The 15,711-nt window shown below is 34.8% G+C and overlaps 2 protein-coding genes and 1 long non-coding RNA gene across 3 annotated transcripts; 1 reads left to right on the top strand and 2 right to left on the bottom strand.

The window, feature by feature from the left end:
* Positions 1-8,754: 8,754 nt before the first annotated feature.
* LOC113293807 lies at positions 8,755-11,277 on the bottom strand. The gene is made up of 6 exons (XR_003332582.1): positions 11,105-11,277; positions 10,950-11,007; positions 10,795-10,845; positions 10,600-10,698; positions 9,665-9,900; positions 8,755-9,242 (listed from the first exon to the last, which is right to left on the bottom strand). It is a non-coding gene; the product is annotated as an uncharacterized LOC113293807 (long non-coding RNA).
* LOC113293806 (non-specific lipid-transfer protein A-like) lies at positions 9,547-10,204 on the top strand. Its single transcript, XM_026542307.1, has 2 exons — positions 9,547-9,928; positions 10,118-10,204. Exons 1-2 carry the CDS (start codon positions 9,588-9,590, stop codon positions 10,125-10,127), a joined length of 351 nt encoding a protein of 116 aa, XP_026398092.1. The 5' UTR covers positions 9,547-9,587; the 3' UTR covers positions 10,128-10,204.
* A 1,361-nt stretch (positions 11,278-12,638) lies between the features above and the next one.
* Positions 12,639-13,947, bottom strand: LOC113296603. The gene is made up of 5 exons (XM_026544904.1): positions 13,766-13,947; positions 13,499-13,639; positions 13,190-13,279; positions 12,899-13,095; positions 12,639-12,781 (listed from the first exon to the last, which is right to left on the bottom strand). The coding sequence occupies exons 1-5, from the start codon at positions 13,945-13,947 to the stop codon at positions 12,639-12,641; spliced, it is 753 nt and encodes a 250-aa protein (XP_026400689.1).
* Between the last annotated feature and the right edge of the window lie 1,764 nt (positions 13,948-15,711).

Raw genomic sequence — 15,711 nt, 5'->3', positions numbered from 1 at the left:
TGTTATCTCAAGATTGTTTGTCAAGTTTAGTTGCCAAAACTATAATTCTTGATTTCTAGTCTACTTATAGCTAAGTCTCGGATTAGGATAGAAAGTGTAGTTGCGCATTAGACTTCACGGCGTTCATCGATTTAAGACAAAGAACTACTAAGGGGAGCTTATGGAAATTCATCAATGAAAGGTATGTAGAGACTTGAACTCATCTATCACTCAAAAGTCTATCTACTTTATCTCCTATTTGAGACAAAAGTCGTATAGCTATATAGACTTCAATTATGCACATTTGATATTTCGAGCTGAGTTTAACTCGCTTACATATTTCTCGAAGTATGTGTTGGTAAGCTTTCGCTTTAACCAAGTTCATCTTATATTCTTGACGAAATTCAAAATACGATCATGTGAAAATCACCTTGTAATATCTTACATGACTTGTGTGAGATAGTCATTTGATGTAGACTCGGAATGTTTCGTATTGATCATTCGGTCACTTGAAAATTGCTTTGAAGCTAATAGTTTGTGTGAGACGGCTATTGTCATCTTCCAAGAATGTTTCAATGGTTGAAATGAGAGTTTAGAACAATTGGATATAATCATAGTATGCGTACTTGCGTGATGTTCAGGTCCGGGAATTCCTGCTGAGTTTGGTGGTATGCGTACCTGTTCGCATACTGGCGAACCCAAACTTTGTTCGGCCACTAAGGTATGCGTACCCGTTTGCATACCTGAGTGGATAATGTTCTAAAATCGATTTTTTCATGAGATAATACATTTATATAATAAGGAATGCAATCTTTTGCGAACCGTGGCTATAATGTTCATGACTTGATTCGAGTGAATCAAAATCGATTTTTGCTTCAATTGTGTCTTGTATACTTCTACGAAAATATAAACAATTGAACAACTCTATAACTAGTTTCATTTGAGTCATTTGAACTAGTTATGTTATGATGAATGAGGTTGATATGAAAGTGTTCATATGGCTAACTTCGGTTAGCTATTGTTGAACCAACGAAGGTGTACACGTTTAGGTACAGTTACCCATATCTAAATGAAGTCACTTTTGATTTGTGTGTAACAAGCTAAGTTCGATTTAATGGTTGAAAGATATTAGCTTGAGTGTAAACAGGTTTTCATCTAAACGGTGAATATTGAATGCTTTGTTACCAAGGTAACATTGATTGCCAACCCTGATTTGAAGACTATATAAAGGAGAACTCTAGCAATTGGGAAACCTAATCCCCACACTTCATGTGTGATACTAGTTGCGACTAGTCGATTCTCCTTTAACCTTAGGTTTTTCCAAAACCCTGTAGGTTAACGACTTGAATACTTCATTGGGATTGTCAATCCAAACTCAACTATTTTTTCTGTAGTTGTGTGTTCTGATCTTTCCTTGTTTTATCGTATTAAGTACTATCTTCTCTAAGATTTGCTCGAGATTGATCTCCGATAGGAAAGATAAAAACTAGTCACAAACATCTTCGTCTCATCGTTTGTGATTCCACAATATCTTGTTTCGCTACCATACGATTAAGATTATTGTTAGGTGATTGATATTTCTAGGTTGTTCTTCGGGAATAAGTCTGGTATATCAATTGGTTCCTTTTCACCTTGATTTATCAAAAGACAAAACAAAACTCATAGGTTTATCTGTGGGAGACAAATTTATATATTCAATAGACTTTTCTGTGTGAGACGGATTGGTTTATCAAGTCTTCGAATTTGGGTCATAGCAACTCTTAGTTGTGCGTGAGATCATCTAAGGTAATCAAGTGCGTAGAATCCTGTTGGGGTTTAGAGACGTAAGGAGCGCAACAATACCTTGATCAGTGTGAGATTTGTTAGGGCTCAACTACATTCCAGTCCGAAGTTAACTTGAAGTAGGCTAGTGTCTGTAGCGGCTTAATACAGTGTGGTGTTCAAATCTGGACTAGGTCCCGGGGTTTTTATGCATTTGTGGTTTCCTCGTTAACAAAACTTCTGGTGTCTGTGTTATTTCTTTTTCGCATTATATTTATTTATATAATTGAAATATCACAGGTTCTGCGTAAGTTCAATCAATTGTGATACAACCATTGGTTGTTGATTAAATTGATTGACACTTGGATATTGGTTTTCGATACCTTCCAAGTTATTTCTTATATTCAATCGGGCTCGCAAATTCCTATTTGTTTGATTGCAGATTGAATTGAGAAATTAAGATATAACTCCTTGATATACTTTTCTTAAGATTGAGTCTGACTGTCTAGTTGATTGTCTTGAAAGTATATTGTAGTTAGTCCATACAGATTTCTAAGCAAAATATTAGGTGTGGCTGTTAGACCCCCGCTTTTCAATCATGTATCGCCTTTTATTGTCGGGATCGATCCCCTTTAAATAAAGGGTAATGTTGTAGGTACCCAAGCATGGCAGAAATCAAGTGATCAGATGCTTCTGAACCCAATCAATGCGCCAAGTACATCAATAATTCGGAAATAAAAATGATTTAAAAAAATATATTTTATTGAATCTATCTTTAATCTATTATAGCCCACAAATGCTCATAGTTTGTAGAAAAAGATGTTTATGGAAAAAAGTTAAGTCACATAGTTTGGAAGCTTGTGACTTGTAACAATGACTCAAAGGACAGTTTTTATGTTGACAAAAAGAAAAAAAATCGTGTGGAACTCCAGAAAATTATATACTACCTGCGTCCCTAATTAGATGACCTAGTAAAAATTTACTAGTAAATTTAGAAATGATTTATCTCTTAAACTATATAAAGGATTTTCGTAAACTTTGTATCATTGGGAAGCATTTTAAAACACCTATCTAATGAATATAAATATAGCTATCAAATTTTACATATTTCTTATAATAATACCAATCTATTACTCCACTATTTTATAACGTAGTTAGGGACGGGGGAGTACTAGTGCTGAAAAAGATCAAGTAGATAATAATATCACTGCAAGCTATTAAGCATTTCATGCATCAAGTAGAGTCATCAGATCATCGAACACCGTCTATTAAGCTATTAAGCAATTCATGCAAAGCTCATTAAGAAAGATGTTAAAAAAAACCCATGAGTTAAACCTATTGGGGTCTGTCGCCTTGCACCAAAAGATACATTCAAGACAAAGCAATGAGCTAACAAACGATGTCAAAATCCTGCATAACATAAGAGCAATGGATAGTTTCACACCTCCCATAATTCATAGCAGCTGCTCCATATTGTCATAACATTAGCGATGTGTCAATAATTGAAAATACATAATTTCAGAATAGTATACAGCTTCACTAAGTAATAACTATTTTGAATATAATATGTCATGGTTATCATGAAATTGTTTTAACAAAATTAATAACAAACACCCATATCTCAATTAGGAGAATGAAGAAAACACACCTACAAAAATCTGAGCAATTCGTTACATAAATGCGAAATTTAAACATTGTGTTTGTTATTTAATAATCTCGAACTTTAAGTTCTGGTGATCGTAAATGTTTGAAACTTCAATCCACAAACACAATGTTTAAATTTCTCATTTATGTAACGAATTGCTCAGATTGTTGTAGGTGTGTTTTCTTGATTCTCCTAATTGAGATATGGGTGTTTGTTATTGATTCTATTAAGGGGGAATTAGGCTAAGGCCCAACCCATAGATAACCCGTAATATGAGGCCCTTAATTAAAAGAAGTTTAAATCTAGATCCCGAAATATTAAAAGACTTTGATACCCTTATGCATATTGTAAAGTCCATAATTAAATAAAATTTAAATTCAGGCCCAAAATTATTAAAATAATTTATCTCAACAGTTACATGTGTAAGCAGAAGTTACACATGTGTATGGCATGTGTATCTACAAGTTACACATGCATATAGATGTTTATCTCAACACTTACACGTCAAAAAGAAACACATATTCAGTTGTTATTGAAATAAAAATTTCATTTACAATAATTTTTCTATTTATCAGTTACATATGGGAATGCAATGACTACAATAATTTATGTGAGGTTGAAAACATGAGGGCAAAGATAAAATGATTGCCATTTTTAGTTAACCAGTCATCTCGGTATGCTCATAATGCTCCAAATATATACCTGCAACAGTATCAGGAGGGTCGAAAAGGTTATAAGCTGAATAGCCAAATAAAACGCACAAGAATCTATACATAACAATAGCCAACTAAAGGAAAACATGATGTGCCACAAGAGTTATACATAACAATAGCAATTCATCTTCTATGCAAGCAAAAATGATTATTCATTTAACAATTCCCTTCTTTTAGAGTGGCCGAGAATAACCTAGGGGATGTGTAAACTGACTCACTGCATAAAAACAAGGGATGCGAGTTTTAATTATCCGTGTATGGAAACACTGACTAGTATTTTACTTGCAACGAAATATGTCTTGTCTAGAAAGGAGGTTAACTATATATATATATATATATATATATATATATATATATATGTAAATTTTGAGCTCTACGTACACAAAAAATTAGTCGAACGCACAAAGGAAGAACATAAACATATCTAACTAGAATGTGTAACTATAAGTTACACATCTAATTAGCATGTGTAACTAGTAGATACACATAAAACTAGAATGTGTAACTTATAGTTACACATCGATTTGGCTTGTGTACCTAGAAGTTACACATTTAATTAACATGTGTAATTACTAGTTACACATCCATAGTCTACCAATGCTAGTTTAACATTAGACTAACAAATGCCTAAGCACACATTTTCAACTATAAAACGCAAATGATCATCACTGCTTACCTTGACAGTAGCCAACATCCTTATCTATCTAGGCGTAAACTGCTAGAATATCCTGAAATAAGAGATCAGAAAGAAGCTATTTACTATTATAAGCATGGTGATTTTATACACAGCATTAGAAAGATGATCCTATTGGTCTTACCAGTACCAACACTGATGTAAATACAAAGTTGAATGCCAAGGATGAATATAGAACAACAAATTCTTGTTTGGTGTCATTAAGACATGAAATTAGTTCCTTCCAGACAAGTTCCCCGTGGCATTGGATAAAAGCTCTGGGTAGGAAACTACCATATTCTAAAAATTATAGGTCCATAAAACAGAATCTTCAAAGTATGGAACTCCCCAGCATGCATGATACACATTTTACCAAAATATATAAAAAAAAAAACAAATAATTTACACAGTAATGCGTACCTAGCAGCCATATCAGCAGCCTTGCTGACACTTGAATCACGTAAACTTTTCATCTCATCGCCAACAGTCTCAACTTTCTTTCCCTTGTCAGAATCGGCACCATTTTCATCTCTCAACTTTCTGTAATTAGTAGATCCATAGACTCCTTAAAAAGGAAAACAATGCAGAACTGGCAAATAAACTGCTTTACTAATTTGCAGGAGCTAAGCGAATAAATTACAGTTAAGAGATCAGTTGCAATAGAAACTTAAATAGATGTGTAATACGACTAGTGTAACCGTATGTTACACATGATACGACTTGTGTAACCCGAAATTACACATGCATATGGCATGTGTAATCGGAAGTTACACATGCAATTAGATAGTGTAACTAGCAGTTACACATTCAGTTAGTATATCCTGGACATAAACTGGGGATCAACAACAACTATGGCATACTTCAGTATAATAAAAAGAATAGTATCACCAAGTATAGACTCATGCATGATACCCTTAGTTTTACTTACTACCATCAGGAAGCTTCTGAAATTCGGCTCGTACAACACCTCTGATGATAGCCTCAACATTCCCTCCCTTACATATCTCAGAGTATAACTTTTTTGTTTCAATTCCACCTGCTGAAACCAAAACAGAAGAAAACATTAGCAAAACATACTTTGAAAATCTCAAAAAACAGTAACAATCAAAAAGCGAAAAAGAAAGAGTTAATTACTTCCTCCTTGGGTGGGTTTGTAACACTTGACTTCTTAATGATTAAAATCCCCAAGTTATCTATCAATAGAAATCAATTTTTCATTCATTTTAAGAAATTCTTCTATTGCTACTGCAATATGGTTCAAGGAATTAGAAAACCAGCGGACACAAAGCTTTCAAAGTTTTCAACAAATCTATGGTTTTAACACCATATGACCAATATCCTGCCAAGCAAATCAAATGAACTAGAATGCACTGTCTTGTATGCTTTGTTCAGAAATTACCATGAACTCCCCTCCTCAAATGATACCATCTGACTGCAGTCGACATTCCTTCCTATTGGATTCAAACATCCAAATCTTGTGCCCTAGTCTACCTGGGGACCTCATAGACCTGACAAACATATCCATTAGCATGTGTATCTAGAAGTTATACATCCAATTACCATGTATAACTAGTAGCTACATATCCATTTAGCATGTGTAACTAGTAGCTGTACATCCATTTAGCATGTGTATTTATAAGTTACACATATAATTAGCACGTGTAAGTAGTAGCTACATATCCATTTATTCAACGACATATGTAGTTCATGTTTGATTTTGCATCATCTCAGGATCCATTTTCATGGTTTTCATTGACTAAACCATTTAAAGAATCAGATCAAAGAACAAATCCATAAAAAAAATCAACCAATAACATTGAAATAAATGGGTAATAGAGATAATGTTTCACTGATTTCGAATCATAAGAACGATTATCGACCATAATTATTAAGGATATAAATATACACAGAAATTAGATCAATAACCCTAGAAAAATTTTGGCAATTTTTTCTCGAAATTCTTATATGAAAAGTGCGATTCTGAAAATATTATATTAGATCTAAGCTCTAATTATGAGTTCATCAAGAAATTTCAGTTGAAATCATATTTTTAAGAGTTTCAAAGTCGTAAAATAAGTTTTCAAAATTTTCAATTCTAACTATATACCTTAATGATTTAGACGGAATTAAAGTATTAAGGAGAGAACAACATACCTTTCAAATTGTTTGTTGATGATTTTGATCGCCTCTTTCGATCAGATTCATCTTTTAGTGATTTTCATCTGCTTTTGCCTGCGATTTTGAATTAAACTTCGAGAACACGAACTACTAATGAAAAATCAGGTTTGAATCGAACGTTTTCTGATTCACAAAGTTAGGTTTATGAGGATCGATTTCATCAGGATAATTCTGTTATGGTGTTTCTTTCGGTGAGCTGGAGAGAGAAGGAAAAACAGAAACTGAAATGAAAATATCTAATGATATAAACAGGAAAGGGTAGTGTTGTCATAATTTAAATTCATAATAATTAATTATGGGCCAGATCTAAAGAAAATTTGATTTTTTTGGGCCTAACAATATCATTTTCCTATTTTGAGGCATACTAGATTTTTTTGAGGCATACTAGATAATGTCAAAATAGGGTCACTAAATAAAAAACAACATCACCCCTCAACCACCATTTTTGATAATGGCATAACTACCCTTATATAATTAGTGTAAATGATTATGATTAGAATTGATTAATTATGAATTTTAAGGATTGATTAAACATTAAATTATTAGTGGTGAATTAGCAGAAAAATCAAATTTATGTGAGAGAGTTGGGATTTTTGAGAGAAAGAAGAAGAAGTGAAGAAAAAAAGCTTGGGTTTTGACTTTTGAGATTTTAGTGATTAGAAGTGACCAAAATGTGTGATTCAAATCAGAGGTAAACTTCTATCGAGGTTTAATTTCCTTTTATAAGTTGAATCTGCCAAAAAATTGAATTTTTAAAACTCAGATCTGCTGACCATATGAACAGTTCGACTGATAACTTATGAGCCGAACCTCTGTTTTTTTGAAATTATACCTAGGTTCGGCTGATAACTTGTTAGCCGAACCTAGGTATAATTTCAAAAAAACAGAGGTTCGGCTCAAAAGTTATCAGCCGAACTTCACTCAGCAAGTGAATCATCCACTAGGTTCGGCTTGAAAAATTGAGGTTCGGCTGGAAAATTGAGGATCGGATGAAAATATTGCAAAGTCGCATTAGCCGAACATAGTGTTTCTCTAAATCATACTCTAAGTTCGGCTCAAAATTGATACAGCAAGATCAGCCGAACTGATCTTCTGAAAACCCTAATTTCATCTTTGAAATCATATTCTACCGATCAAAAAAAATAAAATCAATCAAAAACAAGATGGGTTTGTTACGCATACATTCTAAAATACATCTAAGAGCGATTGAGATTTGGATTTCGCATTCCAACATCGCTCACTTCGATTCGTGTTTCCTTTATTTGATTAATTTCTTTATTGAATTGGAGTCCTAGATGTTTAAGTTTAAAGTTTATTTTGATTTTTAATTTTAGGTTTTTGAGGATAAGGGAACTATGACAAATTGAAATTATTTAGGGATATATAGGTAATTACACTACCTTTAGACACCCCTTATAAACCCACCCTAGATAATATAATGGATGAGTATGCCTCAAAAAAAATGAGTATGCCTCAAAATAGGTTTCTTTCCTAATGTATGCAGTTGACAATGAATGATCTATTTAGTAGGGCTTCTATATGTTGAACCCATATAGAAGGGGGTTATAGTATTTTTCACTTAGGAATTACTGTAGGCATCACAGAATCAGAGATTGATTTTTATGGCCAAGCCAGAGCTACAGTTATCTATTGTCCGGATATACCTTCCGAAAACAGACTCAGGTCACTGGTACCATCACCCAGTAATTTTACCACTGTACTACAATGAGGCCGGCTTTCCTCAGAACATTGATTATTGTTACTTATTTAATATATGCGTGAATAGAGATTTGCTTAGGGAGAGGAGTGTCCTTCCGGAACGTTTTATGAGTAGTCCCAGAGTGACTACATTGAGAAAAACAGAGATTCTAATTTACATGGGATACAAAATTTGATTGCTTCGTCAGCAGCATACTGGGCAAGTACCAACTTTGTGGAACCAAGGTATCAGACATCTGGAGTGAAAAGCATGTCCGCAACATATCTTGATAACATCATCACTGTGCTTCTTAAACATATTCAAACAAATTGAGCAGGTTTTTCCATGAAAATGAACAGAAGAATCTTGGAATTCTAAACTCCCATGTGGAAAACTGAATAGAAAAGCTCTTTCTGGGAGACGGGTATCCCCATAAGGATTTTCTTGTTCCCTTAAAATACAACTCTTACCACAAATTTTTAATGAATGCTCCGCTTCATAATCACTGTCTAGATCAACTACACATACAGTAGTAAAATGTGAACCTCTCATGGTCCTGTATATGATGTGCGACACAACAACACCTGCATCGTCCTAACAGAAAAAGGGTACGGCATCAGTATAAAATTTGCTGTAAAAAAAAGACCTTTAATTCACATGTAAATTACTCAATATCTTCATGCAAAGGGATGTAAGAGAATAACAAACTCTATCATATTTGCAAATTTCAAGAAACTAAATGACAATTTAAGCTACAATAAGCCAAAAGCCTGTAACTGACCATACCAAAGCTAACTTAAGCTGGCTTGCACTATTTGTACATGCTAATCGATTCGATTACTATATATACCCCCAAGCTCTCCTCCATTTAGCACACAAGTAAAGATACAAACACAAACCTATACTATATACTAGTTAAGCAAGTTCTAGTAAAGAAAGATGATGAAGGTATATGTTTGTGTTGTTGTGGTTCTAGCCATGGTTCAATTGATGGTTGAACCAAGCCAAGCCTTTACCTGCTCCGATGTTGATAAGTCCCTTGTGCAATGCATGCCATACTTGGTGGGCAGTGCCCCTCAGCCAGTTACAGCTTGTTGTGACGGAGTTAAGCAAATCAAAGGGATGGCAACTACCACTGATGAAAAGCGCCAAGCTTGCGGCTGTGTTAAAGATGCAGCTAATAAGTACCAGAACATTAAGGAAGATGCAGCCAGTGGACTCCCTACCAAATGCGGTGTTCCACTCTCTTACCCTATCTCCAAAAACATTGATTGCAACACGTAAGTCATAGACCTTATCAGCTAGTTAACATATCCTAACTACTTGTAAATTTCATACACAAAATAAGGACAGGTGCATTATGTCCGATACAATCCAAGGATTTATCATAAATTTCCATGTTTTAATACAAGAATTTGCTATATGTGACCTTATTATGCTAAATACCCTATTTGTCTATGCATTTGCAGAATCAATTAAAATGAAGGATGCTTTGCTGGAAAATAAAGGGAGACAAGAATCTGATGCTCCTGCAACTTTGTCTCTCCAGATTATATGATTATGTAGCCAATGTTGTTTTCCTTTTATGGTTTTGTATGCAGTTGCTTTGTAATGGAGTTACGGTCTGCCTGAATAGACCTCAATAAAATATTATTATAAGTAAGTGGGAATGTTGTTGATAAAGCATACAGTTGTTACGTTATTGCGGCATCTAGACACCGAAGTCCGAACATAATTTATCATGCCACAAAGATTTCAGTCGTATTCGCCTATGAAGCACCGATACAGGTTTTCTAATAACACTTGGAAGTAAAATGAATGTAATAAACGAACTGTGAACATAAACAAAAAGTTGTTTCTAACCTCCTACTTGCTCTAATTTCATTAAACTGTAATTCCTAGTGCGAGGATAAAATATGAACGATGCAATGAGAAATATCTTTCTGATTACCTTAGAGGAGGCACGCCAGGAATAAATTCAATATGGTTAACTATTCAAACTTGAATTCTCTTTCTCCATAGATATGATGCATGCAAGCGTATCATGAACCTGTGACGATAATTTTACAATGCCGGCTGTGAAATGAAACTCAAGAAGAGAGTTCTTTAAGGATTTATAATGTACATGCATCCAGAGCAGGCATACCCTTTGTAAATTGCTTGCTTCTCATCCAGAAACTCTTTTGAATCATGATACCTAGATACAGATGTGGAACCCAGAAAACTCAGTCACTCAAATAAAAGGTATTCAAAAGTTTAGCTGAACAAATTTCTTTTTGAAAGAATTCAGCAAATTATCACCAGTGAGCTGAATAAGTGAAGGGGACCTTCACCTCCACATTGTACTCATTTAGTAAGCCTAGCAGACAAAACTGGATATGGTTACTAATGTAGCATATATGTAAACCAGAATTCATCTATTTCACAATTAGTATTTTAGGTAGAAGGCTCTTCACCTTTAAAGGCAACACAAGGTACACGGCCCAATTTTTGGCACACCGAAATAAACCAGAAAACACCACCAGCTACATTGTGCAACTTTCGTCGGCAATCCTAGACACAATGTTCGATGTCCTTCGATCTCCAAAGCCTATTAACTTTCGCACAAATCGTCGCCAAGCATGAAACCCTCTAGCATTCTGATAAGTGATAACTGACAAGTAATACAAACAAATGAAGTAACTCCAGTAAGCACTATTATTAAAATATTTACATGCATAATATTTTGTGAAAGCCCGAGAAGTTGCAGAGAATAGCTAATCCAAGTTATCCAACTCATTCTAGATGAAGTATCACAATGGCTAGAACAAAAGATTTACTTAAACTAGAGGAACTACTGCACGATGTGCTGCAGCATCTCCAGATGATTTCTCACACTCCCTCAAAAGCAAATTTTTCTTTGCTAGGTAAAGAGGACTTCATTTAATAGATAGAACATAGAAGTTGTCACATCCAGAAGAAATTCAGGGCAAATCTCCCTCCATCTCCTACCACATTAAATCTTCTGCAATGTTTAGCAGCAATATCAGCTTCAGACTGACCTACTAACATATTCAAACTTAGAAAAATGTTCATTGTCTAACATGGCATAGCAGTCATCTAGGATAGCACAGTTGTACCAGCTAATTTGGTTACTCTTATTTGACAAATAATCAACAACATTCCTAGCATCAATGTGTATGCAAAACCGCTAGGCTTTCAGGTTGTTCTGGACTCCTGGCTATGACTCTGATGGTTTTGCAGCCTTTGTAAGAACCTACTATGTCAGTCATGTATAAGCCCAAACCAATTTGGTTAGTATCCTTGTCAAAAGAAGCATCACAGAAGATTCTTGTACATTCAGGAGGCATTCCTTCCGTAGAAAGAACATAAGCGTTAACAGGTAAAGGCAGGTGCAAACAAGGAGATATACTCTCATTTTCAGCACTAAGAACTTGCATGAAATCATTCAGAAGTTTGCAAGCATAAAAAGCAGTAGCTGTGGGATAAGATTCTTCTCTTGAAAGACTTTATACCATCTATCTTTCCAGAGACACCATGCAGTTGTGAAAACAGTACATAACATATTTTTATTAGCAGAATTAGACAACCATTTAGAAATCCAGTCTTGAATAAAGATGCTAGAATCTGATTCAAGAAAGAACCTGTTGGCTATAAACAGAAGCAGCCCATACAGCTTTGGCAAAAGGACTGAAGATTATGCACTCAACAGTTTCTTGAGATTGATTATCACACAAACAACATGATATATCCTGAGTAGCAATACAATGCGAAAGTCTAGACTTAGTAGGGATGAGAGAATTGTGACTATTGTGCATGTTATTCTGGACTCGACCACTAATGACTTTATAAGCAGATTTTACAGAAAAGTTACCAGCTTTTGTATATGGCCATATAAGTCTGTCACTGCCAGAAAAAGGAATTCTATTGGCAATCTTTTGGCAATTTCTAGAAGTGAAGAAAGAATCCACAAGGTCCATTTTCAACCTCTTAGCATTTATCATTGATGGAACCATCCATTTTCAACCTCTTAGCAACGACAAGATTGGGGTTGGGATGATGCTTGCATAAAGGAGCAGAGGCATTCTCAATCCATTTGTCAGTAAATGCATGAATATCTTTGCCATTTCTAACTTCCCAGATGATATTATTTTTCATGAACTCTATACCAGCACAGATACTCCTTCAAACCCAGGAAGTATCTTCGACCTTAGGATGATTAATTGGGTGACATTTCTTAAAGTACTTACATTTAAGAATTCTAACCCAAAGCTCATTTGGAGAATCAGTAAGCCTCCAAGCAGCTTTAGATAATAAAGCAACATTGAATTGCTTAAGATTTCTGAACCCTGAGCCACCAGAAGGTTTGCTAGTGCAAATCTTATTCCAGTGGTTCATGTAAATGCCACCAGGAGACTTTTTTTCCCCACCAAAAGTCCCTCTGGGACTTCTCCATTTTATTAATAATATAATCAGGGATCAAGAAAGCATTCATGTGATAAATTGGAGAGGATTTTAGGACATGTTGGACAAGAACTGACCTACCAGCTTGGATGAGCTGTTTCCCTTTCCAATTTGCCACTTTCTTATAAAAATGATTCAGAAGATGATTGAAAGAATCATTGCTTGACCTATTGATAAAGAGATGGGTACCTAGGTATTTTACATTGAGTTCGATTTTCTTAATACCTAAAGTTCTAATAAGAGAAACACGTATCAGGATGTATTTTTTTACTAAAGAAACAACCTGGCTTTTCAAAATTGATTACTTGACCAGAACATTGATTGAAAACTTTGATAAGACTCATTAGATTATTAGCCTCAAGCCTTGCAGAAAATTAGGCAATCACCAACGCTTGGGACTCTTTGCAGAACTTGATGCCGCGAATAAGGTGAGAGGCTTCTGCATGAAGAATTTACCTGGAGAAAGACTCCATACAGAGAATAAACAAGGAGATAGAGGATCTCCTTGCCTGGGATCTCTAGAGGGGCTGTAAGATTTACAGGGTCAACCATTAAGCAAAATTGAAATATTAGGAGTAGTAATACACTAATAAATCAATTCACACCATTCAGAGGAAAACCCAAAACCTTTGAAAATGTCTATCAAGAAAGACCACTCAACTCTATCAAAAGTCTTTGACATGTCGTGTTTCAGACCCATAGCTCCACACCTATCTTTCATTCTTTTCTTAGAATGAACCAGCTCATGGGCAATCACTACATTATCATGTATATGTCTGTTACGGACATATACAGCTTGAAATGGAGAGATTAATTTTCCTAGCACAGATTCCATTCTATTAACAATGAATTTAGATATAATTTTATAATCAGCATTACAGAGGGAAATGCGTCTGAATTCAGGAGGAGTTGTGGGATTATTAGTTTTAGGAATTAGAGAAATAAACGTGCAATTCATTTCTTTGAGAAGATGATTTGTTTGAAAGAAATGTTTTACCATGTTTCAATCTAGAATGTCCATGTTTTGCTTATAGAACCCTGGTGGGAATCCATCAGGGCCTGGAGCAGACCATGAAGGCATATGTTTAATAGTGTCTCTAATTTCCTTCAGAGTGATTGGACTCAATGACTTATCATTCTCCTCTCCTCTCTGGTGATACAAGGGGTTAAACAATTGAGAACCTCCTTGTTCTGAATGGGATTAGAAGTAGTCCCTATGGAACTGGGTTACTGAAATGATTTACTAAAAGGTATTCAAGATGTTCTCTATCATTAGACCATTGGCCGTTTGCCATTTTAAGGGAAGAAATATGATTAAAATGCCTTCTTCTGTTAACGTAAGTATGATAAAAGTTGATGTTTCTATCATAACTTTTAATATATTCCTCTCTGCACTTTTGAGCATAAAAGTCTTCTTGGACTATCGGCCAAAGCTCTAGTTCCTTTTCAACTTGCCTAATAGTGTCAGAGTTCTGTGAAGAATTAGACAGACTATTAAGATCTTGGAGTTGAATGATTTGACCTTATTGTCAATGTTACCAAAATAGGTCACATTCCATTTTTTTAAGTCATGTTTGACATTCTCAACCTATTAGCTGTGTTGCAACGATACGGATACGGTATCCGATACAGGATACCAATACGTTACTAGGATACACCAACAAAAAAATGGTAATACGGCGATACGGAATACTCAATATTAATCTGTAGTCTTAAAATATATATATATATATCATATATGAGATAGAAACATAACAAAATACATACATCTGTTTGCATGATCAAAACATATATAAGTTAGTAAACTTAGCAAAATACATGCATAGTTGTATAGGCAGTACAAAAAGTCAAAACATCACTGCATAAACTTCAACTGTCCACTTATCTTTTTGGTCTCACTGAAATGTAGCTATAGTTTCAGACCTGTAGCTCAAATTTCCTTCTGATAACTTCTTCAATTCCTCAAAACTATCAGGATCTATGCCCTCACATATCTTAACACCTTGTCCTTCTATACGAAGAAGATGGGCTTTCACCCGAGTATAAGAACCAAAGAATATATAGTTACACATTGTGCACTGGATTTTATTGTTTCCACCGCCTTCGTCACTTTTTCCTTGTTTTTCAACATAATTCCAAAGGGGGGTGTTGAGATTTGCGTCTTTTCTTTTCTTGCTCATAGTTGTATATCAGTATCTGGGATAAATAGGGTTTGGGTATTCTACTGGTTTTGGAGGAGATAAAACAGAGAGAGTTAGAGGTAATCAGATAAGTGTTGAGATTAAGAGGAGGAGGAGAAAGTTTGGGATAAGTATTGACTGGAGGGGGTGATGACAGCTGGTGATAAATATCTAACTTTTATTAGTATTAAAGAAATATATGGACAGTTGTTGCTTCTTATCCAACTTTTGGTATTTTAACTGAAAAAAAGGATTATATAGTTGGTATTGGCCGTATTGGACGTATTGGATACACGTATCCATGCAATACGTATTGATACGCCAAAAAAAGAAGTTTTGACGTATTGTTGCAACACAGCCTATTATTTAATATAAAAGGTGGTGAGCCCCTAACATCAATGGCATAAGAGTTTCAATTA

This window comes from Papaver somniferum, chromosome 7 (genome assembly GCF_003573695.1).
Source record: "Papaver somniferum cultivar HN1 chromosome 7, ASM357369v1, whole genome shotgun sequence".
Lineage (NCBI taxonomy): Eukaryota > Viridiplantae > Streptophyta > Magnoliopsida > Ranunculales > Papaveraceae > Papaver > Papaver somniferum.
Note: the sequence above shows the minus strand (reverse complement) of the source record. Positions and strands in the feature narration are given on the sequence as shown.